Raw genomic sequence first — 27,534 nt, forward strand, 5'->3', positions numbered from 1 at the left:
TGAACAAGTTTCCTCTCTCCAGAAGCTCCTGTCCTAGTCCGGGGACGGGGAGTCCGATGATAAGCGAATAAACCTGCATAGAGGCTGACTTTGCTCGGTGGTAAAGCACTAGAAAGTAATGGAATAGGAGTTCCCATCGTGGCGCAGCAGAAATGACTGCGACTAGGAACCGTGAGGTTGCAGGTTCCATCCCTGGCCTCCCTTAGTGGGTTAAGGATCCTGCATTGCTGTGGCTGTGGTGCAGGTCGGCAGCCGTAGCTCCGATTGGATCCTTAACCTAGGAACATCCATATGCCACGGGTGCAGCCATAAAAAGCAAAAAAAAAAAGGAAGTAATAGAACAGAGGATGGGGCGGGGCGGGGAGTTAACATTTGGTGGGGTGGTTGGGGAAGGCCTCTTCAGAAAGGAGGTGCCTGAATCGAGCTTCACATGCCAGAAGCCGGCCAGGCAAAGCTGCAGGCAGGCGTGGTCCAGCTGAGGGAACAGGCCTGACCTGCTCTGCAGTCAGGAGCAAGATGATGGTGCAGAGGGAGGCCAAAGAAGCCATCAGAGGCCAGATCGTGACCTTTCAGGGCCGTGGCGGAGAGGCTGGATTTGATTTGAAGTCTATTAGAAAAACATTGGAGAAGATTTGAAACAGAGCAGTGACATAATCTGATTTGCAAATGTAAGAGATAACTTTGGCTGCTGGGCTGAGTACTGTTTGCACGGGGGCAAAAGCGGGAGCAGAAAACAATGAAGAGCCTGTCGCCATGGTAACGGGAGACCAGGTCTCCTGCAGTAAAGCAGGGCCTGTCGCAGGGGCGGCCTCGGTGCTTTGATGTTATGGTCAAAGCAGCATGGCTTGCTGTCCCCCTTCTACTAGACTTTTTTTGGGGGGGAGGCAAGTGTTTCTTTATCTTTTCAAAGTTTATTGAAGTATAGTTGATTTGCAGTGTTGTAATAATTTTTGCTGAACAACAGAGTGATTCAGTTACACATGTACGCACATTCATTCTTTTTCAGATTTTTATTCCACCGTGTAGATATTTGAATTCTCCCCATTCTTATTTCCCTTTTTATTCAGGAATAAACACATGAAGTTAACTGCCGAGTTATTTTATTGAATGAATGAATGAATGAATTTATTTATTTATTTTGCTCTTTCAGGGCCGCACCCACCGCATACGGAAGTTCCCAGGCTAGGGGGCGACTTGGAGCTGCAGCTGCTGGCCTGCACCACAGCCACAGCCACGCCAGATCCATAACCCACTGAATGAGGCCAGGGATCAAATCCGCTTCCTCATGGATACTAGTCGGGTTTGTTACCACTGACTGTAACAGGTATTTCCCTGCCAAGTTATCTGAAATGTCACCCTCTGTTGCAGATGGATGTGTGCCTCTGGGTGGACTTGTGTTCTTATGCTGGACTTTTTTCCATCTTCCATTCCAGTTGGGTGTTTCAGAGCTTCATTCCTTCCTCTCCTTTCTCTTTCTTTTTTTTTTTTTTTTTTTTTTTTTTTGCCTTTTTGCCTTTTTGCCTTTTTGCCTTTTCTAAGGCCACTCCTGTGGCATATGGAGGTTCCCAGGCTAGGGGTCTAATTGGAGCTGTAGCTGCCAGCCAGAGCCACAGCAACATGGGATCTGAGCTGCATCTGCAACCTACACCACAGGTCACGGCAACACTGGATCCTTAACCGACTGAGTGAGGCCAGGGATTGAACCTGCCAACTCATGGTTCCTAGTCGGATTCGTTAACCACTGCGCCACAACGGGAACTCCTCCTTTCTCTTCTTTTATCTTCTTCTAAAGTGTGGATTTGGTCAAATCTTGCCCCAGTGTTGTGTCAATTCCTCTGTACGGTTAAAATGTACGTGGAGGCACATGACAGTTTGTAAGTTTAGCGGAGAGGCAGGGCCCATCCGCCTGTGGTTAAGAGCACTCCTGCAACAAGAGCTGGGGAGACAGCGATGGAGAGAAAGGGTGGAAGCCAAGAAAAGTTCTTTGATTGGCTGTAGCTTCAAGCCTGGTTGGCTGTTTGTGATTGGTTGTCCTTAGGTTTTGATGTGTAGGCTTGAGGCATTTCCAGGCTCAGATGTTGGTTTGCTAACGTAGCCCATCCCATCTCAGCACGAGGACCATCCCAGTCTGACGGCTTCCTTGTTTAATTAATTTAGCAGTACCCACTGATGCTCTGCAGTGGGGAGGACATCAAAAGCAGAATCGAGGGGAGTTCCCGTCATGGCGCAGTGGTTAACGAATCCGACTAGGAACCATGAGGTTGCGGGTTCGGTCCCTGCCCTTGCTCAGTGGGTTAACGATCCGGCGTTGCTGTGAGCTGTGGTGTAGGTTGCAGACGCGGCTCGGATCCCGAGTTGCTGTGGCTCTGGTGTAAGCCGGTGGCTACAGCTCTGATTAGACCCCTAGCCTGGGAACCTCCATATGCCGCGGGAGCGGCCCAAAGAAATAGCAAAAAGACAAAAAAAAAAAAAAAAAGCAGAATCGAGATGGCTACAGTAAGAATCAGTCATCCTTAATCATAGCCAGGCATTTCTTAAGCACTTCCTGTGGGTCAGGCACCAAGCTTAAACACGGCTGATTTCTTTGGGGGGTATTTGTACGGTCCCCATTTTACAGAAGAAGATAAAGCTCAGGAGAGCTGAGCACATGTCCCCAGGTCCCATGCTAAAGTGAGTGGCAGAGCCAGCCTTCAGACCCAGGCTGTCTGATTGATGCCCAGGTGCCCTCTCCATCAACTCCCTCCCTCCCTCCCTCCTGCCCTGTGGTTGGTTGCTTTAGGCTTGGCTAACCAACCCAGTTTGAACTTAGGAGGATGTGGAGCTATGTGAGCATAGATCCCAGTTCCATTCTTTGCCCCTGAGTGAAACATGCAAATTCAAGTTCTAAGGCAAATTAGCACCTGTTTTTTTCTGAGTCAATCATTTGAGCATTTTCTGTAGCAAGTCCATGACTCTCTGGGTCAGGCCAGGTCTTGATTGAATGTGATGTTGCTGTCAGTCCAGATTTGTGCTCTCACATGTGTGATGGTCCCTGGGGGCTGTGTAATTCACTGAAGCAGCCCAGCAAGGGCTCCTGCCTACGTCTCCTCCACCCCAAGAGCACAGAGCTGGAGCCGCTGCTGAGCCCATCCTAGCCTAATGACTTTCTTCATTTTCGTGCCTGGCCGTTGTTAATGACATTTGGCCATCACACACGCACATACACACACTAAATAGAATTAGGATGTCCTGGAAAATGTGACTTCTGTATAGGAAGTTAAAAATCCCCAAGTCACCATCTGGATTTGATGTCTCTTTACACAATAAGGCTGCCTCTCAAGACGGCACATCACTGGGGGGCCGCTTGGCAGCATCATGGCTGCTTGCTTCCTCTCCATCCTTCCTGCTCCCAGCTGCTGCGTCCAGCTCTGCAGCTCATGGGGGAGGCGATTGGTCAGTGGATGAAGATACCAGGGCTGTGCCTCCCTCGTTCTGTGACAGTTTGTCTTTTCTAGCGCCGCACCTGCAGCACATGGAGGTTCCCAGGCGAGGGGTCCAATCGGAGCTGTAGCCGCCAGCCTACGCCAGAGCCACAGCAACGCAGGATCCTAGCTGCATCTGCAACCTACACCACAGCTCATGGCAACGCCGGATCCTTAACCCACTGAGCAAGGCCAGGGATTGAACCCGTAACCTCATGGTTCCTAGTCGGATTTGTTAACCACTGAGCCATGACAGGAACTCCCCTTTTACATTTCTTATATCACTTTCCAAGTGGAAAATCAGCATCTTAGGCATTAAGTCATAGGGAACTCAACCTAATAACTATTTTTAAAAAGTTTGTCCGAGTGCCATCCAGACCTCTCCTGTGTCACCGATGAAATATGACAATGGGGGGAGTTCACATCGTGGCTCAGTGCTTAGTGAACCTGACTAGCATCCACGAGGATGTGGGTTCGATCCCTGGCCTCGCTCAGTGGGTTAAGGATCCAGCATTGCCATGAGCTGTGGTGTAGGTGGCAGATATGGCTTGGATCCCCTGTTGCTGTGGCTCTAGCATAAGCTGGCAGCTACAGCTCCAATTAGACCCCTAGCCTGGGAACCTTCATATGCCGCAAGTGCGGCCCTAGAAAAAGACCAAGAAAAAGAAAAAGAGAGAGAGGGAGAAATATGACACTGATATCTGAGCTTTACTGGAAGGGGGCTGGTGTTCCTGTTGTGGCTCAGTGGGTTAAGAACCCGACATAGTGTCCATGAGGATGTGGGTCTGATCCCTGGCCTCGCTCAGTGGGTTAAGGATTCCCTGTTGCCCCAAGTTGCGATATAGATCACAGATGTGGCTCAGATCCTGTGTTGCTGTGGCTGTGGTGTAGGCCAGATTTGATCTCTGGTCTGCGAACTTCCACATGCGGCAGGGGCAGCCATAAAAAGTAAAAAAAAAAAAAAAAAAAAAAAAAATTCTTTTTTAATTAAAAAAAAATTAAGAATTTAAAAATGAAGGGAGCTGAGGTTCAACGCCCTTTAGCCCTTACTGCTTCCTTGTGCTCTAGACTCTTCCAACTGCCAGGATCTCCGCCTCTCTGCTTGAAGCCTTTTTCCAAAACCATAGAACGCCCCTCTGCCCTGCTCTGCAGGTTCCCAAGGAATTCACATCCTTGAGCACAGCCTCAACCAGTGACTGATGGGAACTGGTGTAAAAGTGCCCCAGCTCCCTCACTCCTCTGGCGGGACACATGTCTCTTACAGCGTTTCCCAGAGTTTCTCTGTGGGCTTAAGTTCTAGTCACTTACTGTAGTTTCTGACTTCCTGATTTCCTCCCCTTCATCACCTTTCCCGGTGTCTCCACCTTCCACATGAATCCGTCTGCTTCTGGGGGACCCACAGTCAGGAGATGCTTGCAAATCGGGAGATGGTGGTCGTGGTTGTACTCCCCAGGTGAGGTGTGCGTGTGCACTCTGCATGATGTGGATGCAGATGTGTCACATCCTGAGAGGGAACAAGTGCATCCACACTTTGACAAACATTTTTCCAGGTAACATTGTTCTACCAAAGTAGCAATTTGAAAATATTCTCCAGGGGAAAAAAAAAAGGACTAAGTCAAATAGTTTCTAACAAACACAAGCGAACACAGACAAAAGGGTTGGTTTGTTTGTTTAATTCTATTGGTGTATAATTGATTTACAATGTTGCATTAGTTTCAGGGGTACAGCAAAGCCATTCAGTTTTACATATACATATAGCCATTCTTTTTCAGATTCTTTTCCCGTAGAGGTTATTACCGAATATTGAATAGGGTTCCCTGGGCTACACAGCAGGTCCTCCTTTGTTATCTATTTTATATGTGATAGTGTGTATTTGTTAATCCCAAACTCCTACTTTATTCTCTCCATCCCCTTTAGTAACAGTAAGTTTGTTTTCAAAATCCATGCCAAGAATTTTATTCAGATAATGTCCTTCCATGGAGGAAAGTCAATAAATTATAAGCCTGGGATTTAATAAGGAGAGAAATTGGTTATAAATGCAAATAATTACTCCACAAGAATAACTAAAGGAGATGTTTACCAAATAGCAGCATCATCCAAATAGTGACCACAGTCAGTAACTCCAAAATTCTCCCAATTTTATCACTTGTGCTCTTGTTTAACAGAACCCTCTCTATAAAAGCCGTGCCATTGTCTCCTGCAAAGACTTAGTCCAAGCAGAGAAATAATAAGACAGCTTGGGTTATAACAGCAAGTGTATTATTGCTCTAGATACTTGGCTTATTTTCTACTTTGTCTCTTCAAAGACATCGGTACAGGTCCTTTGAAGGACTCTGTGCTTTCTTGATGTTCAGACTGTTTTTTCAGCCACTGGGAGGACTGAATACTGTGGAATTCAGTGGTCACCCCCCATATCTAGCTGTCCAGACTTCTAGATGCTGGAAATATTGCAGTGAGCAAAGGAGAATGAATCCCAGACTTTGTGGAGCTTATAGATGAGTGATAAGTTTAAGCCATTCATCAAACAATCAAATAAGTATAAAGTCTAAGAGGGATGAAGGAAGAGGACAGCATGTTTTGAGAAAGAATCAAGAAAGTGCTTCTTTACTCATGTAAGGATTAGCAGTGGTGGTTGTGTTCAGCTAGGAATACGAGAAATCCAGTGAACAGCAGCTTAAACCATTGAGGATTTGTTTTTTCTCATTTGGGTGTGAGAAGTCTGGAAGGAAGCAGACCAAGGTTGATATGGCAGCCCTTCAGTGCCATCAAGGTGTTAGATTCCTTCTAACATTCTGCCATTATCAGACTATGGTCTTGACCTCATGCCAAGTAGAAGGCTGCTGGAGTGCCATTTATCACGACAGAGGTCCAGATGCAGGCAAGGAGGAAGGGCCAAAGGCAAAGAGGGCTAGCTTGCTTGCTTGTCGAATTGGCCTCCCTTTTAGGGAAAGTTACCAAAAGTACAATCTGACAGCTTCTGTTCAGACCTCATGGGCTTGAACTGGGTCACGTGGCCCCCTCCAGTTGCAAGGGAGGCTGGGAAATGTAGAGTTTTCCTGGAAACTTCACCACCAACAAAATCAGATGGAAGCAGTTATTAGCAAAGAAGGGAGAATGGATTCGGGATAGGCAACTAGCAACCTCTACCACAGAATTAAATGTCAGAGAAAGCTCCTTGGAGAAGTGACGTCTAAGCTAAGATCTAAAAAGGAAGAAGAGTTAGCTATGCTAACAGCAGCAGGAGTGGCATTGCAGGAAGAGAAACCAGGAATATAGGAATATAGGAATGAGAGAAAGAAGGGAAGGGAGCAGGAGCTTAGCCCCCTAGGTTGAGCACCCCATCGTTAGCGAGGCGAGAGGACTCCAGCCCTTTCCTGGCCTCCTCCTGAACTTGTGAGCAGGTCTGCAGTCAAACGATAAAAGAGTGCTGAGCAGGAGCCTTCAAAGGCTGTTCTCAGAAAGAGAATATTGTCTATCATTGCTCCTCTGTGACTCATCCCTTCCCAGATATCTTCAATTTCAAGTACTTAGTACTTTTTCCACTGAAAATATGAAATGGTCCCTCTTCCTGCCAGACTTCTTGTCAGCTTTGTTCTGGACGTAGGAAAAAAAGAAATCCTGTTTCCTGTCCTTTGTTTCCTGGCTGCATCCTCTGGTTCCGCCCCCTTCTTGGTCTCACGGTGTCTGTTTCTGCCTGAGACTCTTGAACGAGGTCCCTTTTCTCTTCCTTAGTGACTAGTTAGTCACGCAGAATTATCAAGTGGAAAATAATCTCTCTCCCTCCATGGGTTCCCCACCCCCCACCTTGGACCATTTTGTTTTGTTTATTCTTAGGTTAATTTCCCCGACTCTTCTCTGCCAAGCCAGGAAGAAACTAAGCAGGTGTTGAGGTTCTGGTTCTCCCAGGGAACATAATGGAGCAATGTTGGTTCACGACCAGAAGTGATGTAATCGGGTCACTGGCAACAAAACCAAGACAAGGAAAATTCCAGGGTTTTCTGTCTTAGGTGTGGGCATGAGATAAAATACTGTGGCCAAGAGGGGGAGTAAAGGGTGCCTCATCTCAGAGAACAGTTTCTGGGTTTGTCTAAGTTCTCCCATTTCTAGGCTGGCTGACTTTCAATCAGTTATTTGACGGCTCTGAACTTTGTTTTTTCATTTGTAGGAAAGGCGATAATAGTTGCTATCTAATCGATTTGTTGTGAGGATTAATTAAAACCATGGATGTCAAGTCTTTGTCAGAATGCCACATTGAAAGCACTCAACAAATAATCATCATTATTACTACTAGTGGGATTTAGATTGTGTGTTTTTAAATTAAAATAAGAAGCTATATGTATACCTTTTTTTTTTTTTTCCCCCTTTCCTTTTTTTGGCTACTGCACAGCATATGGAGTTCCTGGGCCAGGGATGAAAGCTGAATCGCAGTTGCATCCTACACCATAGCTGTGGTAATGCCAGATCCTTTTAATCCACTGTGCGGGGGCAGAGATCGAACCTGCGTCCTGGCGCCGCAGAGATGCTGCCAATCCTATTGCGTCATAGCGGGAACTCCAAGAAGTTATGTTCTTGATTCCAGCTAGAATCATGTACTGAGTGGGCATCAATCCTGAGCCCTTTCTCTCTTATACACTTAGAGTGAGGGCTGCTTGCCATAGATGGTTTATCCTAGAGTGTTCTCAGCTTGGGGTCAGTCTCAGCTGTTCACCTCCCCCGGGCAGTGCCTGAGGATGAGGGAGGGACGGTGTGTTCCACATGCTGCCTGGAGTGTCAGTGGATTAGCCTGTGGTCAGTCGAGGAGATTTCCAGCTGGGAATACAGATGGGAGAACTGTGTTTCTCCCTCTCACGATGGCACAGAAACCTCTTTGAGCTCTTTTCGAGAGATTTCTTTGAATATTTCCCCTAGTCTGTTAAAACCATTCTAATGCTGACTAAGTCAGGGCTTCCTTCCTCCATCCCACCAAAGCACTAGCACCTGGGATTTGTTGTTGACCAAAATGAGAGGATTTAAGCATGGTGCCGTGAGTATGTCTGTATTCCATCAGTCGCATCTAGATCTCGGCTGTATCAGTCAGGATGAGCTGGGTTATGCTATAGAAATCAGTAGCCCTGAAATCTCTGTGGATTAAAAAAAAAGAAAGCCTGTTTTACTCACGCTGCATATCTAGATCCATCTCAGCTGCACCCCCCGCAGGGGGAAGCAGGACATAGAAAATCAGGTTCTGATTCTTAAAAAATACTGTCTGCATTTCAGTAGCTCAGGCAGGTCCTGGTAGCCGCACCAAAGTTAGAGCAGAATTTCCTTGTCCCTGTATTCAGATTTTTCCCATCCACGTGGGCCCACCTATAGCCAGTGTGATCTAATGGGTTTCCTCAACCTTTGAAGTCACCTGGCTTCAAACTGTTGAGGACTGACGGATGATCTAATGACAGTGGGGCAGGATGGAGACTTTTAAATGCCTGTTACGAGTCTTTTAAGAGAAAGCAGTAATCTTTCCTCTGTGTTCAAAATCAAACCTGTTCTATGCCCTACACGTGGGCCTTGAAATAAAAACAAAAAGTTGAGGCCATAAAACAGTCAAGTGTGTGTGCTAGCAGTGGTGATTTTCCTTGAGAAATGTTCCAAACAGTCTTCGTAAGACTAGTAGATTCAGTTTATACAAGCTTTTCCAAGGGAGAGCTCAGGAAAGAGCTTGTAAATAAGTGCATGTCGCTGCATTGCTTTATCCTCCACTAATTCTGCTCACAGTTAGAAGTTTAGAAAGGCATCTTCATAACTGAAGGACAACTTCAGATCATACCTGCCATTTAAAACGCCAAGAACACACTGGACTTTTGAACTGTTTCGAAGGCATTGTGTCAGTGAAGCCAGCAGAGATACCACTATTACGGAGCCACGATTTACTGCCTGCCTATCACATGCCTGGCACCAGGCTAATCATTCTATACACGTTATCACATTTTTCCATCCTCCCGACAGCAGGCAAGACTGCTGAGGCTATGGGAGCTTACAGTGTTCTGCCCAAGGTCACTCGGCTGGTGCTCGGCCCAGCCAAAGGTTTGAATCCAAAGGCCAAACTCCCGGAACCAACTGCAGGAAATGAATGAGACTCTACTGAGGGGACCAATCAACTCGGTGGGAAATTTTGGTTGGTTGTACGTGTCCTTATTTAGCTCTTTCCCACATTGGAGGAACTGAGGCACAAAGGGAATTCCAGTCAAGGATATAGAGTAGATCTTCTAGCAACAAAGGTGAGCTCTAGTTCTGAAGGCAATAAAATAATGTTCGCTCACACCCAGTCCTCATCAGAGAGCATGGTAGCTGGATTTGAGCATTTTGTGAACCCTGGAAAAGTATGAATTTACTTCAGCTTTTAGCTTATACTTTCCCTATCAGATCTGTAGAAACTTCCACTTCTTACAAACTCAAGCCAAAGCATGCCTGCGCCTAAAAAAGAAGGAAGAGAAAGAGCACCCCAGGGGCCCTAGTTCAGAATCATCTGATGTTTCAGGACTTAACCAAACTTTTCTTTGACTTTTCTCAGGGTACCTGAAATTTCTATTTTCTGAGAGGGGACTTCTTGACAGCAGCCCCTCTGTCTCCTAACCCTGTGCTGATCCTAAGGTATAAAGACCCTACAAAATAGTTGTTGGTTCCACAGGCATTTTTTTTTTTTTTGAGCACTTGCTCTATGCTAGACATATGTGTGATACCACGGGGGACAAAATATAGTTCCTGTCCTCAAGTCGCTTAAGTCAGGAAATAGAACATGACACAGTGTGTTCAGTTGCTGTTATATCTGAGATGCAGTGATACATCTGGGACCCTTTTCAGTGCTGCTTCGGACGCGGCAGGCACCTTCTATTTAACGCAACAGGGCACGGTGGGAGGAAGGCCTAAGGATGGATGGGGACATGCAGACGGTAAGTGAGTCAGTGATGCACCTGCCTATTAGCCCTATGACTTAACCTCATCAGTTGTCCCTTCTGTAAAAACTTTGCAGGGCCGTTGTAAGAACTGAGTGAAGTAATACATGTTAAACATCCAGCAGCATGCCTTGTTCACAGAAAGTGGTCCCTAACTGCCAGCTAGAGTGAAAATAACGAAGTCATCAACAAAGGCAGGAGAGAGTCATAGCTGTAACGACAACATGATGTAGAAATACAGTAAAGGCCACTGAGAGGAAAGAGTTCAACCACTAAAGCTGTTTCCTCTGCCGTAGTCACACCTGAAAATGCATATTTGGGTGTGCTTTCTAGCTTTCTTTCTAAGTATTCAAAGTGGAAGCCTTTTAAAGAAATCATGTGTAAAAGTTGCGATGCAGCTGAAGGCGAGATGGTTGGAACTGAAGCCGTGCTCTTTTCTCTCTCTCTTGTCTTTTCCTTCCCTGAGGTCCAGAACAAGAACCTCATTTAGATAAAGAGTATTTGCCCAAAGCCTGTTTCTATTTGAGATATTTCAGCAGGGCAGTGAATAATTCCTTATCCTATTGAAGAATTTTCACTGTCTATTATTATTAGAACAAAGATACCATTATTACAATAAACTCCTTTTTTTTTTTTTTTGCTTTTTAGGGACGCACCCACGGCATGTGGAGGTTCCCAGGCTAGGGGTCAAATCAGAGCTACAGCTGCTGGCTTATGCCACAGTCATAGCTACACCAGATCCAAGCCACGTCTGTGATCTACACCACAGCTCATGGCAATGCCGGATCCTTAACCCGCTGAGCGAGGCCAGGGATAGAACCTGCAACGTCATGGTTCCTAGTTGGATTTGTTTCCGCTGTACCACGACAGGACCTCCTAAAATAAATTCTTGACTTCCCATAGAAAGGTCACTTTAGTTAAAAAGAGCATCATTCATAACGGCTTTTTAAGATTGGAAGCTATGACGTCATTATCATAGAGCTCACTATCAAAGATCTCGATTCTAAGAATCAATTAGGATTCCTTGGTGGCAAGCAACGGAACCAGCTCAGGCTCATTTAATCAGCAGAAAAAAAAATACTTTATTGGAAGGATATGGGATCGCTCATAGATCTTAAGGAAGAGCTGGCAAACCAGGTTTCTGAAAGCACAGCAACCAGGAGCAGGGAGCAGGCCTGGTCCTTGGTCACTTTATTTTCAGTCTCTGCTTCACCTGTCCCCAGATTTAGTTTCCTGGGAGACAAAATCGAGTTGGCCCAATTTGGGTCTTGGGCCGGAAGGTCAACCAGGGGGCATCAGAGCCCTGATTGGCTTACCCACCAAGCCTGTCTGCAGCGGGAGAGGGAGAGTTAATTCCCAGAAGAACCTGGGCAGGCCACCAGGCTTTTACCAGAGAGAGCCTCTGGGGAACAGATGTAATGGCAGAATCATTTCCACAGTATTTAAGGGGGAAACTGAGGCACTGAATGAAAGTAGCCTCAGGCCTGAGGGATCACTTTTAACCACAGAAATGAAGCCTTCTGACTCCTGTCAGCCGCATGGGAATTTCTTCCTTACTCTGCCCAGCTTGCTAAATCAATGGTTCAGACACCTGGCAATGCATCACGATTACCTGCGGGCCTTGTTAAAAATAGAGGAGCTGGCTTTGGCGTGGGGCTGGTGCCTCTGTATTTTTCATAAGCTTCTCATCTGATTCTGTTTACAACCACCTTGGAGCTGCACTGCCCCAACTTTCCACAGGCTCCAATTATAGACAAAGAACCTCGTGGAACAAAAAATGAAGTGGAGTGATTTGAGGGAAAATATTCAGGTTTGGCGATAAAAATCTTTGAGGTCTAGTTAGTGTTGGCTGTCTGTGTGGTTTGGGGGAAGGTGAGGACAGGGAGAATTCGCTCTTGTTTATGACCAGCCTGGGCCCAGTGGCTCGGGAGCTCAGGCTGTCGTCCCAGGAAGCCCTTGGATCGAGCACTGCAGAGAGTGGGGCTGGGCCCATCCGACCACCTATGAACTGAAGGGGCAGATCAGATTGTATGGGTAGATGGCCCAAATGCTAAGATCTGGAGCACAGAACAGGGCTGGGAAGAAGGCGTGAGCCGGCACAGACGGGACAGGGATCTGATAGCTTTATCTCTTTGGCTCATCACAATTGATGACAAGCCACCCTAAGCCCCTTAACCAGCTTAGAGCATGGAGAATAGGACTGCTATTCTGTGGGGAAGCCTCATTCTCTGCTTCTCACCTGGCCTCTCCCATCCATCTTCAGGTCCTTGCTTGAATGTTAGCCTCCTTCCTGGTCCCCTGAATCTGACGAGGCCCCTTGCTGTTCTCTTGTGACACCTGTTATTCCCCCCCAGGCAGTTTCTTAGGCCGGCAGCCTGGGTAGTCCCACAGAGCCCTGAACTTAGAAGGGCTTGTGCTTGGTTTAATGCTCTGCTGTTGCCGCCTTGAAATTCTTCATCAATTTTTTTTAAATTTTTAATTTTTTTGCTTTTTTTAGGGCCACACCCGTGGCATATGGAAGATCCCAGGCAGCCTGCACCACAGCCACAGCAACATGGGTCCAAGCCTTGTCTGTGACCCACACCACGGCTCACTGGCAATGTCAGATCCTTAACCCCCTAGTGAGTTGAGGGATCGAACCCACATCCTCATGGGTGCTAGTCGGATTTGTTTCCTGCTGAACCCGGGTGGGAACTCCCTCTTCATCATTGTTGAACAAGAAGGTCCATTTTCATTTTGACAAAGTTCTGCTGATTATATACCTGAGTCTGTTTTTTTTCATTTCCTTAAACTTAGCACTACTTAAGTGCAGCAGCCCGAGTGTCTAGCCCCATGCCTACGCCTCTAACATAGGTTTGATAAATATTAAATTTAACTATTTGAAATTATTATTTGACTGTGTTTGAATTATTAAAAAATATTCATATGGTTCAGCCTAAAATATCTGGATGAAGAGATGAATAAATTAATGATAGGAAGGAGAAAGATACCTTGAATACAGTGAGCTGCTGACACAATAACCACTTTCTTCCCTCCTACCGTTCTTCCCCCAGTTTTTTTGTTTGTTTACATTTTAGGACTGCACCAAAATTCCCAGGCTAGGGGTCGAATTGGAGCTACAGCTTCTGGCCTACGCCACAGTCTCAGCAACGTGGGATCCAAGCCACATCTGGGACCTACACCACAGCTCTCGGCAATGCCGGATGCCCCAGCCCACTGAGCGAGACCAGGGATCGAACCCACATCCTCAAGGGTACTAGTTGGATTCACTTCTTCTGCGCCGCAAGGGGAGCTCCCTTCCCCCAGTTTTGACCAAGTACCCCTCCCTTCCCCAGTGACTCAGAGAAGGAGACTCCAGCCCTGATTCCAGCGTAGATCCTGATCAGGTTACATATTCTTTCTCCTGGGAGCAATCTTGCTTCTTCCTCTGGACATTGTCAGGTTTGAGCACGGTTCCAGGGATGGCTGGAGCCATCTGCCCAAGTAACAGTGAAACCAGCCCAAAGCAGAGAGCAGAGGCCGAGGAATCGCCGAAGAGCAGTGCCAGGATACATTGTGGATGGACTCTGATCCACTCCTGAGCTTTTCACTGTGTAAGCTAATAAAATTTCTCTGTTTGTTCCGGTTGTCTGTTGCTATGAAACAATTACCCCAACAATGGAGTGGCTTACAACAGCACCCTTTTTATTTTATTTCACAATTTTGTAGGCCGGGAAGCCTCGCAGGGCTCAACTGAGTGGTTCTTCTGTTCCAAGTAGCATTGACTGAAGTCAAACCAGTGGTGCTGGGCCGGCCCTTGGCCTGGTCTGAAGCATCCAAGGTGGCTGCCCGCGCATATTCGGCATCTTGGGGGCGACGGCTCAACGTTTCAGCTCAGCTCGCACCTTCGACCACAGCACGTCCCCGTGGCCTCTCCAGCATGGCCATCCCAAGGTAGACTTTTGCACGGGGCGCAGGGCTCCCAAAAAGAGCATTGCAAAAAGCGGAAATTGAAAGTGCCTGTCTCTTTAGGCGCAAACCTGGACAGACGCAAAATCACTGCCATCGTATTCTGTGGGTCAAACGGGCACAAAGCCCACCCGGATGCAGGAAGAGATGACAGAGATTCTACCCTCCTCTTTTTTTTTATTATTACTATGAAATTCTACTTGATTTACAACGCTGTACCAATTTATACTGCCCAGTAAAGAAACTGAGTTATATATTCCAGGAGCTTGGATATATTTCCCTGTGTTAGACAGTAGGACTTTGCTGTTTATCGATTCTAAATGTAATAGTTTGCATGGATTCTATCCTTCGCTGGGAAAAGCATCCAAGCGTTTATGGCTGTCTTCAATCTTCCTCGTTACGTAAGTCAATTGGAAACAAGTTTTCTGTTCTTTACAGTTAAAAGGATCAGAAATAATGAAAGAAATTCAAGGTTCTCTCAAGCCTGGGAAGATATTTCTTCTTGTTCCTCTAATAGAAGGGTCTGTGAACTTTTTCGCAGAGCCAGATAGTAAATATTTTAATTTTTGCAGTCCGCATGATCTCTGTTGCAACTGCTCAACTCTGCCATTAGGCATGAAACCAGCCATGGAAAATATAGAAATGCCAAAAAATACTTTATTTATGGTCATTGAAATTTGAATTTCGTGTAATTTTTGTGTGTCATGAGCATTTTTTTCCAACCGCTCAAAAATGTAAAAGCCATTCTTAGCTTTGGTGCTGTACACATGAAGGGGGCAGCTGGATTTGGTCCCTGGGCCATGTTTGAACTAGGTCTCCTCTAATGAAGCAAGCTTGCTCCAAGCTCAAGGCCTTTGCATTGCCGACGCTCTGTCTGGAATACTCTTCTCCAAGTTCTTCATGTGGTACTTTCTCTTCATTTGGGTTTTAACTGAGCTATTACCTCCTCAGAGCAGCCCCCTCTGATTACTCTATGTGAAATAGCCTCCATCCTGAGAAGCACATTATCTCCATATATAGGTGTATGAACATATTTGTGTGTTTGTGTGTCATGTGTGTGTGTGTATTTTTCCTTTTTCGGGCTGTACCTGCGGCATGTGGCCGTTCCAGGGCTAGGGACTGAATCAGAGCTGCAACTGCAGGCCTGTGCCACAAGCCATGGCAACACCAGACCTGAGCCACATCTGTGACCTCTGCCACAGCTTGCAGCAACGCCAGATCCTTAACCCACTGAGGCCAGGGATCACACCCTCAGGGACACTGTGTCCCATTCTTAACCTGCTGAGCCACAATCTAACCCCCTTATGGTTTTTTTCTCTTTTTGACAGCACTTCTCACTGTCTGAACTTTTGCTCGTTTATTTGTTTTATGTTTATTTTCAACCTCCTTTTCTCCCGCCCTGGAGGAGGATCTGAATGAAGCAGGCATCTTGCCTGTCCTATTCTCCTCTCTACACCTGCAACCTAGCGCAGTGCCTGGCGTGTAATAGTTACTCAGGTGAATGTTTGTGGACTTTGAGTCGAATGGTTACACTGCAGTTCCCTGGGTCTTGACAAGAGCGTAGAAGGCTACTTACTCAGCGTGTGCTTATTGACTGAGATCATTACAGCAGAAGGAGAACATCTCATCGTCCATACTCACAGAAGCACTGGCCCTCTGTTATTTCCCTGGGTTTCAGGGAAAAGCTAAAGGAAACATTCTTATCCTTCTCCTCTCTTGGCAGGTATCTCCAAACAGACACCTTGTCCGTTTGGAGGCAGGAAGAAGGAAAACAGCCTTGTTTGAGGAGAGTGTCATTGTGGTAGTCATGAAATCGTGTTTGGAAGCTAGATTCCTCTAGACCACTAAGGTATGGTTGCGCAGAAATCCCCAAGATCCCCGAGGGGAAATGGCAAGAGTCCTGGGTGTCATGGCAACAATCAAGACAGCAGAGTTGGGAATAGCATCGGGCTAAACTTGTCAGGAGAGAGGGGAAAAGAGCAGGTAATGACATTTGGGACAAGGAGACTCGAGCTTGAACACAGTGTACTGGGTGGAGTTGGATGGTGGCCAGAGCCCAACAATTTGGGCTTTCCGAGCCTGGGGACAGAAGTGGCTTCCATCCAGCCTTGCCTCTACGTATTAAAACAAACAATTGGCAGGGTAGGCAGAGCCTGCTATAGGTGAATCAAATGAACAGGACGTGTCGTGGGGAGCAGTGAGGGCCCCAGCCTAGTGGACCTCAGAACTTAGGAGTTTGTGAGTTCAGCTCTGGGGACACAAAGGAGAAATGGAGAGGGAGCCTGACCTGAACACGCTGAGTGTAGTGAGGCTTGCAGCCATGGGATGGCTGACCGCAGGAAGTGACTCTGACTTCAGACAGTGGATTCCTGATTGGTGGATGAAGCAGAAAAGTGAGAGATGGAATTATGTCCCTCATGTGGACTTTGTGGTTGTAAGCGGTGGAAAAGGTAATAAAATGTGGACAAAGCTTAAAAAGGGAATTTATCTGTTCCATTATTGAGAAAGGTAGCTTCAGGCACAGCCAGACCTAGGATTTCAAAGAATGTCATTAGCACTGAGTCTCTCCCTCTTTCTTCATCTGTCAGCTCTTCCTTCCTCTGTATCAGCATCATTCTTGGACAGGCTGTCCCTGTGATAAAGTGGTTCACATCAGCGCTGGTGTACATCCATCCAGTTTCAAGGTCAGAAAGAAATACTTGGGCCAGCTGGCTCTAGCAGGTGCACGAATTCTATCTAACTGCCTCTGATTGGTCACATGCCCATCCCTTGGTCAGTCGCTGGGCCTAGGGGGCTGCCGTGTTTTATTGCTCAACCTTTGGTCACATGCCCTTTTCTTGAAGCCCAGTGCAGTCAACTCCCCCCAGATCGCCTGGCCGAGAAACGGGGAAGAAGTGGTTCCCCAAGGAAAACTCAGATACCATTACTATAAGAATGGGTATGGACGCCGGGTAGGCAAAAACCAAACCAAAACAAAAATACACCAATAAAAGAATCAGATGATCAGATGTCTGCAGTCAGTAATCACCACACCAACAGAGAATTGACCACAAGCCACCATCCCTTTCACCAGCATGTGAATATAACACTAGCTGAATGCTGTCGTTAGGTCTCAGACATTCAGGGGTTCTCATATGACCAAGCTATATTCTCCGGTTTAAATCAGTAGTAGGAAGTTAACACCAAGAACAGAGAAGAATCATCATAAATGAAAAAAAAAAAAAAAAGTATCCAAAAGCACAGACTAGCACAAGCTTGGTAATTAAATGTGATGACTAGAAACACTGCTAGTGCCCAAGTTGTGTTTGGCTTGCAAGATGACAAAGCTCGAGGGGGAAGAAAACGCTTATTTTTGTCCAGATTTTTCTAGAGACCTCTTTCACCTTCAGCGTAGAAATAGTTCATGAAGCCCTTCTAATCCCTGATGGGGTGTGTGTGCACTTAGGTCCTATGTCTGTCTCACTTTATTTCCATGACACCCCACCGTTTCAGTCCTCCCCAATTCTGACCGCTCCATTTCTGTATCCTTTACCCAAGCCTGAACCACTGATGTTTTCTAGAGCTTCGTTGTTAGTTTCCAGTTCTTCCTTTATGAGATCTCACAGAGTGGCTCTTCTTTCATCCTTTTCAACAGGTACCCACAGGGAGCATCCTCTGTGTCCAGTACTGTGCCAGCCATCCTTGTAGGTTAACATGTGATCACCCCATTCGCTAATGACACCCAACTCTGAAGTCCAGACCCCTCCCTTCAAATTCAAACTTGGACATTCATAAGACAGGTACTTTATAAATGTTTCTTATTTTATCACTTAATTATTAAAATGTAGTTGGTTTACGATGCTGCGCCAATTTCTGCTGTACAGCAACGTGACCCAATCATATATATACATTCCCTTTCTTATTTTCCAACATGGTCTATCCCAAGAGATTGAATATAGTTCCCTGTGCTGTACAGTAGAACTTCACTGCTTATCCATTTTAAATGTAATTGTTTGCATCCACTATTCCCCATCCATCCCACTCCCTCTTGCCTCTCCCTTGGCAACCATAACTCTCTTCTCTATTTCTGTGAGTCTATTTCTTGTAAACATTTCTTGAATGGATGATTGAATGAATACTTTTCCCTTAATGTTTCAAGGTTCTCATACCTGGCAATGATGTCTTCTTCCTGCTCCTATTCCTACTCTTATTTGTTAATACCCTCAAGGATAGAAACCTCAAGGTTATCCTCTCTGCCTCCTTCTTGTCTTCTCTGTATCAAGTTTCCCTGATTTTAACCCAACATCTCTTACGTCTGTCCCCACCCCCACATCTGCAGTCATCCTGCCCTCATTCGGTGTCTTCCACTTGGATGCTGCCATAGCCTCCGTGCTGGTCAGCCTGCCTCTGAGTGTGTCCAAATAGCAGTCACAGTTGCCTGCTTCAGTGGCTTTCTGATGCCTACTCAAAGATCATACTCCTTAAAATGCTAAATGAAGTTCCTTGCATCTTGCTCTCTGCCTTCCTTTCTGGTCTCACCTTAAGAGTGGCTTGCCTCGGGTGTTCGTGATTTCCTGCACAGAGCACAAAGATTCACGGCTTTGCTCATGCCCTACTCGCTGTGTGGAATAGGACCCATTCGATACTCCCGTCTCTGCACATCATTTAGGCTTCAGCTGAGGTGCCGTATCCTCTAGGAAGCCTTGTCAACCCTCTGTAGACTGAGCTGGGTGCCCTCTAGTCGGCCTCCGTAGCACACTGGGCATTCTTCTATCATTGCACTGTTAAGACCGGGTCCTTGCTGCCCCCTGGACTCCCTTGTGAGTGCCTTGAAGACACGGGCATGTCTTGTTCGTTCATTCCTGAGTCCACAGTGCCTAGCCCGTACCTAAAACACAGTAGGGTTTCATGAGTGTCTGCTAAAGGTCTATGTTTCCTCCTAAGTAGAGCAGGTGGTTTAGCCTTGGTAGTTTTATAGTGTGAAAATACTAAAAGCCAAAGGGTATCTTGTCTAAGTCTGAGATCAAGGGTTATCAGCAGAAACTTGGAGGTAATCTAATTTGCATTTTCTGGCCCTAAAGATGAATTCCAGGCAGATGACAAAGACTCTACAATACTTATGCTGATATGATACCATGGGATCAGAGAAATGACTCATAAAAAATCAGGCATTTCTCCAGCTTAAACAGTTTATTTACTTATAGTCAGATCTTTTAAGTCTTATCCTTAATTTTCAGACTAACTTTTTCTAAATTAATTTGAACTCCATATGGGTTGTCAACCAGAGGAGGAGAGTGAGTTGAGGGAAAAAGATGGAAATGAGATGAGAAGAGGTAACCGGGGCCAGATCATGCTTTTGCTTTTACTTTGGTAAGATAGATAGGAAACCACTGGAGGGTTCTGATCTGAGGAGCTTATTGATGTGATTTGAGGTTCTGGGTTGGATCACTCTGGCTGCTTGGAGGACACTTAACTACAGGCAGCATGGGAAGAACTCCAGGGACTACTTTGGAGGCTGTTGTTATAATCTAGGTGAAAGATGATGACGGACTGGACCAGGGTGGTAACCAGGACGTAGAAAAAGTGGTCAGATTATAGGTGTATATTGGAGACTCAGTCAAAAGAATTTGCCAGTGATTGGATATGGATGGTACAGAGGGAAGAAAAGGATGACTCTAAGGGTTTGGGCTTGAATAATCACAAGTATGGATTTGCCATTGGGAGGAGCAGGCTTGGAGAGCAAATCGAGAGTTCAGTTCCGGTCCCTTTTTAAGTTTGAGATGCCTGTTTAGATATACAGGGAGAGTGGTGGGCAGTCTAGTGTGTGCATCTTTCTGGAGTTCAGAGGAGAGAGGCCAAAACAAGGATAAACAGGTGGAGGCTGTGAGCATGCAGATGATATTTGCAGCCGTGAAGCACGCTGGGAGGTACGTGTGCCAAGAGAGGTTTGAGAACCAACCTGGGACAGTCTGTTCCGACGTTGGGAAAACAAGGAGGAATCAGCAGAGGAAAGTGAGGAGGAGGGACCAATGAGAAAGGAGACGCAGAGGTCATGAGGGGATGATGACCCAGAGGCCAAGTAAAGAAAGATGATTCTGCCTGAAATAAGAAAGAACCAACCAAATTCTAATTTACCCCAAGTCTCAGTGGATAGTGTATTTCTATATGCGTGCATGCAGGTGTGTCTATGTGTCTGTGTGCATTTTTTGGCCTGGGGTCACCCACCTACCATGTATTTCCTGTGTTCCCTGGGTCCATGTGGTCCAGGACTTCAGGACGGGGTCTGTGTGGCCACAGATTTTACTCGTTGTCTTTTCCTCTCATGGCAGTTGCCTGATCCGTTCACCTTCCTCTCTACACTTCTAAGAAAAGTCTGAGGCACGGAACATTTCATTCCATTCATTCATTCATTCACTCATGCACTCACCAGATAGTTCCTGGGAATTTGCAATATGCAAGCACTGTTCCAGGCCCTGAGGTTGCAGCCATGAACCACTTAGTCCCAGCACCATCCTTGCCCACAGGGAGCTTACATTCTAGTGGAGTGGGAGAGCGGAAGACAATGTTTGGAAGACAATGTCAACAAATAAACAAAACCATCACTTCCAGTTGTTCTGTCTGCACTGAAGAAAGCAATCAGGGGTCTGAGATGCAGAATAACAGTGGACATTAAGGGTGGGAACTACTTGTCTGAGGAGGGCAGCGAAGCTTCTCGAAAGACTTGGATCCTGTGGTCTCCAAAGTAACCAGCCATTCTTCTTCTTTTGAGAGTCCTGAATTGAACCTGAGGCTCTCAGGTTCCGTCTGTCTTCGTGTGAGCACCTGCCCTCGGCAATTTACAGGATTACACTGAAAATTCCATTCTTTGACAATTTTATCTAACGTCTGCCAGAGGAAACAGAAAGTTTTAGAAATGAGGCTTATCAAAGCTCATCTTCCAACAACGTGGTTAGTTACTGTTTAATTTGGCTAAAGTTTTAGGGGCCACTTACTACAGTGCCGTCACTGGTCTAAGTAAGTTTTTTGTATGCATCCTATCATTTAATCTTCACAATGTTCCTGTGAGGAAGATACTATTGTCATCCCCATTTTCCACTTAGAAATCTTGAGGCTTAAATGGATTTATTGTCCAAGGTCACACAGACCGCAAGTGGCGGGGCTGTGGTTAAAAAAAAAAAAAAAAATGTCCAATGCCCAAGATTTCGCTGTTGGCATTACTTTGAAAAAGATGATTTGAGAACATTCTTCACGACGTTTTAAGTGCTACATTCCTTATCCTCACAAAGTTTTGTCAGATAAGAAACAAAAATACAAGTTTGCAGGTGCTAGGGTTTCCCTGTAGTTGAAACATCTTTGGGGTATTTCAGTGATGAACGTGTTTGAACTGGTGTCAGGCAAATGCCATCCTAAAGTGAAAGTGTGTTCGTTTGTGATTTCAAGTTTGAAAACAGTCCTACATTGTCTTCCAGGAAGGTTATAAATAGAAATTCAAGGAAGTCTTTCAACTAAAAAGGATAAAAATATTTTCAATAGAACATCAAATATTTTGGGTCTCATGTCTTAGCTCAGTTTAAAAACAATTTAATATTTATTATCAGCCATGGTAAATTTTGAGATTTTTGAAAGTCATGTAATAGAAATTCAAGTTATAATTTATTGAGCATTTATTACGTGCCTGACTATGTACTGTGTATATTATTTCACTCATTTTTAACTATAACGCTATGAGAGATTAATTATCATTCTTGTTTTAAAGGTAAAGACACTGGGACTCAGGTAAGTAACTGAGATTCAAAATCATGTGTCAAAGCCAGCATTTAAACCTAAGGGTGGAAAACTCTTATGGTTTTTTTTCACCAGGAGACCCTTCTTCTTATTCAGGCTTTAGAAGGTATCTTTTCTTATTAGACTATTTTCATTCTGTAAATAATTGACTTTGGAGAAGTATCTTTCTTCCTGATATTCAGTTTCCCGGCCTTTAAAACACTGTGATTGTGCTGGATGTTTTCCATAATCTCTTAGTTCTAAAGGTCTATGGTTCTGTGATCCCATGAATAGACCAGTTCAGAGGTAATTTATTGGTGTTCAGTGGGACTCCTGCTTTTATTATTTTTAAAAATTGCAAACAGTAGGAAATTAAATTTTTTAAGTCAATTGAGTAGGTCCACCTACTCTTTTCTCTTCATACTCAGGAATCTATTATTTGAATCTTCCTAGTTGCAAAATATTTCCTCGCTGTCATTTCTAGTGCTTATCCATAACAATAGCCCGAGGAAATATTTTGCAACTAAGAAATATATTATTTAAATATATTATTTGCTTTCCCTAACTTATAACTGGGAAAACATGTTATTCCGGTGCTTTAATTTGGCTTTTCTGAGGTTACTCGGTGCCAAGGACAGACAGGGACCTACACCTCGGAGACTTCTGTCTTCTCCGTGTTTGGTCGCTCATTCTTGCATTTCGTTAGTCTGGGAGTCAGCATCCTATGGCCTGTGGGCCACATTTAGCCCCCTGCTTGTTTTTATCTGGCCTACAAACTAAGAATGGGTATTATATCTTTAAATGGTTGGGGAAAGAATAAAAAGAAGAGTATTTTGTGACACATAGAAATCATGTAAAGTTCATATTTCACTGTCCGTAAATAAATATTTTTGGAACACAGCCACCATGCTCATTCACTGATGTATCTATGGCTGTTTTTCTTCCACAATGGCGGAGCCAGGTAGGTGCAGCAGACCCTATGGGGCCCTTAAAGCCTAAAGCCCTGTGCAGAAAAAGTCTGCCATCCTTTGGGTTAATCTGTGCTAAAATAATTAAACAAGGAGACCATCAAACTGGGGTGGCCTATGTAAGCAAAACCTAAACCACGCCAGTCAAGGCACTGGAATCCGAGAAAATGAAACTTAAGAACCACCAGTCCAAAGAGCCAACCCAACTTTCCCAAATAAGGCAACGGCTTAAGCAGTAGCCAATCAGATGGTTTCTTTGCTTTATTTCCGAGTCATCAGTCCTAGCTCCTGTCAGTGAAGTGCTTTTAACCACTTCCAGTTTGATGTGGGATCTCCGTTTCCAGACAAGGGATTGAACCTGGGCTGCCGTGATGAGAGCTCCGAGTCCTAACCACTAGACCACCAGGGAACTCCCAAGGAGCTGTTTCTTAAGGATCAAATTAAAGATCAAACAAACAACAGAAAAATTTGTAGGAACATAGGACTTCCATGTTTTAATTTGCCAAAGGATATTTAAAAAGGCTACAGCTACTGTCTTCAGTCATCTTACCAAAAATATATAAATAAAAGTATGTTAATACAAAAAAAAATGAGTGTACTGATACCAATATGTAGGAAGGCATCATCTCAAAAAGCGCTCATTTAAATGCAATACGCAGGAGTTCCCGTTGAGGCTCAGTCGGTTAAGAACCCAACTAGTATCCATGAGGATTCGCGTTTGATCTCTGTCCTCGCTCAGTGGGTTAAGGATCTGGCATTGCTGCATTGTGGCTTAGGTCTCAACTGAGGATCAGATCTGATCTCCGTCCCAGGAGCTCCATATACTGGGGGGCAGCCAAAAAAAAAAAAAATAAAGAAAAAGGAATACACATAGCTCCATAAAAGACTCACCACACAGTCACAGCTTTTTCACTTCATAATGGATCATAGAAGACTTCTTTCTGGGCTGGCTCAGGCCATCGGAAGCACAGGGGCGGTTCATATTGCTCCTTTCTGGACAAAACAACCTTTAAAAAATGTCTAATGTTTACACTGGAAAATGTTAGTATTTTAGTTTGAGAGACTTATAAACTTGAGAGCCCTCAAGTTTTATAAGTAAAATGTTTCTATAAATGAGTTTTGGGAAGCAATGGGAAATTCCGGAAAAGGAATACAAAGGGAAGTAAGGAAAAAAATAAAATAAATCTGCTATTATGCCCTGTTGTAGATACAGCAAATGTTATTTCCCCTTTGCTCTGTGTTTAGATGAAGGTAACCCATTTTAGTATTGATTTTTCATGGTGGCGTCTCCCTAGAAGAGAATGAGGGAATAATTTCTCTGTTGAAATCCTGCTTTCGTCTGCCCCCCACCAGGGCCACCTTCAGTAGAACCAGGCAACCACTAAAAACCACAGCATCACTGGATAACCAGAGCCATCTAATGGAATATGAATTCCCATGGAAGAAAAGTCCATCCATTCATTAGGATTTGAAGTTGGACTCTTTTCCAGTTGCTTTAGAAACTTAACTAATTTCCCACAACAAAATTTCTTTTTTTTTTGGTCTTTTTGTCTTTGTTGTTGTTGTTGTTGTTGCTATTTCTTGGGCCGCTCCCGCGGCATATGGAGGTTCCCAGGCTAGGGGGTCCAATCGGAGCTGTAGCTACTGGCCTACGCCAGAGCCACAGCAACGCGGGATCCGAGCCGCGTCTGCAACCTACACCACAGCTCACGGCAACGCCGGATCGTTGACCCACTGAGCGAGGGCAGGGACCGAACCCGCAACCTCATGGTTCCTAGTCGGATTCGTTAACCACTGCGCCACAACAGGAACTCCCCCACAACAAAATTTCTGTTTTGCAACTGCTGAAATGGCAACCAAAAGACCTGCAACTACCCCTTTCTCCTTATGTCCCTATTCTTGTTTCCTATGGTAGGGTTCATATCCTGAATGTATTTCATACAGCACTGACTGTGTGGGATGCAGTATTGGGGGAAAAAAGGATTCTGTGTTCCAAGAAGTATGACAAATACCGCAGGACTATGTACTGCAGGACTTCTCAGGACCTCTCATATGCTAATGTGCATTTAAAACATACACACTTGTAAGAAGATCTGGAGACAAGAAAGAGAGCAAGGCGTACAGGACTACTTCCATTTAGGTTACTTTGCATAAGTAAGCTGTTTCATTTGGTTTTATTTCAGTAGCAACAATATGAAGAAGTAGGCCAATTACTTTTATGGACCTGGATAACCCTGACACTATTGAAAATGTCTTTTGACAATTTTCTGGTTTCATCTCATCAGCTTTTGAGTAAGTTTATTTTTATAAATGGATTTTCCTTTTTTTTTTTTTTTGGTCTTTTTAGGGCCAGACCTGTGGCATATGGGAGTTCCCAGGCCAGAGGTCTAATCAGAGCTGCAGCTGGCAGTCTAGGCCACAGCCACAGCAACGCGGGATCTAAGCTGTGTCTGTGACCTACACCACAGCTCACAGCAACACTGGATCCTTAACCCACTGGGCGAAGCCAGGGATTGGACCTGCACCTTCATGGATACTAGTTGGATTAATTTCCAGTGAGCCACGACAGGAATTCTGGATTATCCTTTTTATTAAATATCTTTCCTCATTTAATTCACATTCCTGCCCTGTAAATCAGGTGTTATCTTTAAATGTTTAAGAAAACATCCTTATAAATCTGACCAAGGAGGTGAAAGGCTTATATACCAAAAACTAGAAAGCAATGATAAAGGAAATTGAAGAGGATTCAAAGAAATTGAAAGATATCCCATGCTCTTGGATTAGAGGAATTAATATTGTTAAGATGGCCATACAATCTAAAGTAATCTACAGATTTAATGCAATCCCTGTCAAGTTATTAGTGACATTTTTTCACAGAACTAGAGCACATAATCCTAAAATTTATGTGGGACCATAAGAGACTCAGCATGGTCAAGGCAATCCTGGGGGAAAAGAGAAGGTGGAGACATAACCCTCCCAGACTTAAGACAATACTGCAAAGCTCCAGTAATCAAAACAGCATGACATTGGCACAAAGACAGACCTATGGACCAGTGGAACAGAATGGAGATCCCAGAAATAAACCTACACACCTAAGGTTCATGACTCTTTGACAACAGGGGCAAGAATAAACAATGGAAAAAACCAAAAAACAGTCTCTTTAAGCAAGTGGTTGGGAAAGCTGAAAAGCCACATATAAATGAATGAAGTTAGAACACTCCTTCACACTATACACAAAAATAAACTCAAAATGGCTTAAAGACTTCAATATAAGACATGATAGCATAAAACTCCTAGAAGAGAACATAGACAAGACATTCTCTGACGTAAATCACACACCAGTGTTTTCTTAGGTCAGTCTCACAAGGCACTAGAAATAAAAGCCAAAATAAACAAATCGGATTTAATAAAACTTATAAGCTTTTGTACAGCAAAGAAAACTGTAAACAAAGTGAAGACAACCTGAAGCCTGGGAGAAAATATTTGTAAATGATGCAGCTAATAAGGACTTAATTTCTGAAATATACAAACAGCTCATACAACTTAGCAAAAAACCAACAACCCAATCAAAATTGTTCAGTAGACCTATGTAGACATTTCTACAAAGAAGACATATGAATGGCCAATAATCACTTGAAAATATGATCACCATCGCTAGTTATTAGAGGAATGAAAATCAAAACTACAAGGTACCACCTCACACCAGTCAGAATGGCCATCATTAAAAAGTCTACAAATGACAAATGCTGGAGAGGGTGTGGAGAAAAGAGAACCCCCCTACACTGTTGGTGGGAATGTAAATTGGTGTAGTCATTATGGAAGACAGTATGGAGATTTCTTTAAAAACTGAAAATATAGTTGTTGTATGATCCATCAATCTCCTTCCTGGACATATATCCAGAGAAAACTATAATTCAAAAAGATGCATGCACCCCAATGTCTATAGCAGCACTATTTGCAATAGCCAAGGCATGGAAGCAACCTAAATGTCCATCAACAGATGAATAAATAAAGAAGATGTGGTTAATATACATGATAGAATACTACCTGGCCATAAAAAAGAATGAAATAATGTCATTTGCAGCAACATGGCAAGACCTGGAGATTATCATACTAAGTGAAGTTAGGCAGTGAAAGACAAACATCATATGATATCACTTATATGTGGAATCTTAAAAAAGGGTAGAAATGAACTTATTTGCAGAACAGAAACAGACTCCTAGGCATAGAAAACAAACTTATGATTTCCAAAGGGGAGAGGGAGTGGAAGATGGATAACCTGGGACTTCGGGATGAGCAGATACAAACTACTGCACATAAAAGAGGCACACAGTAATGTTCTACTATGTAGCACAGGAAGCTATATTCAATATCCTGTAGAAAACCATAATGGAAAAGGAAAAAAAAGAAAACATCTCTAAAACTAGTAAGTTTTCATTTTGGAAACTACCTAAAGACTGTGTATTAAAGCAGATGACCAGACTT

The 27,534-nt window shown here is 44.5% G+C and overlaps 1 protein-coding gene across 11 annotated transcripts in view; it reads left to right on the forward strand.

Annotated features, from left to right (window-relative positions):
- The window catches only part of LOC146405800 (uncharacterized), a 474,542-nt gene that overhangs the window by 378,179 nt on the left and 68,829 nt on the right, over positions 1-27,534 (forward strand). For 3 of the 11 annotated variants that reach the window (XR_014838942.1, XM_085014905.1, XM_085014902.1), the window contains 4 exons: positions 13,832-13,983; positions 14,099-14,323; positions 16,062-16,187; positions 17,973-21,501. Coding sequence is in view for 9 of the 11 variants with exons in the window: in XM_085014905.1 (XP_084871031.1) it covers positions 13,832-13,971 (140 nt within the window). In the remaining 2 variants the exon portion in view is untranslated. Of the gene's footprint in view, positions 1-13,831; positions 13,984-14,098; positions 17,331-17,972; positions 21,502-27,534 lie in introns of those variants that run through there. The other 8 variants (XM_085014903.1, XM_085014906.1, XM_085014911.1 and 5 more) reach the window with 6 other exon arrangements.

The sequence above is a fragment of the Sus scrofa genome, chromosome 2, assembly GCF_054392235.1.
Source record: "Sus scrofa isolate SSC_HxYL_T2T_F1_AM1 chromosome 2, Sscrofa_HxYL_maternal_Yorkshire_Landrace_v2.0, whole genome shotgun sequence".
Lineage (NCBI taxonomy): Eukaryota > Metazoa > Chordata > Mammalia > Artiodactyla > Suidae > Sus > Sus scrofa.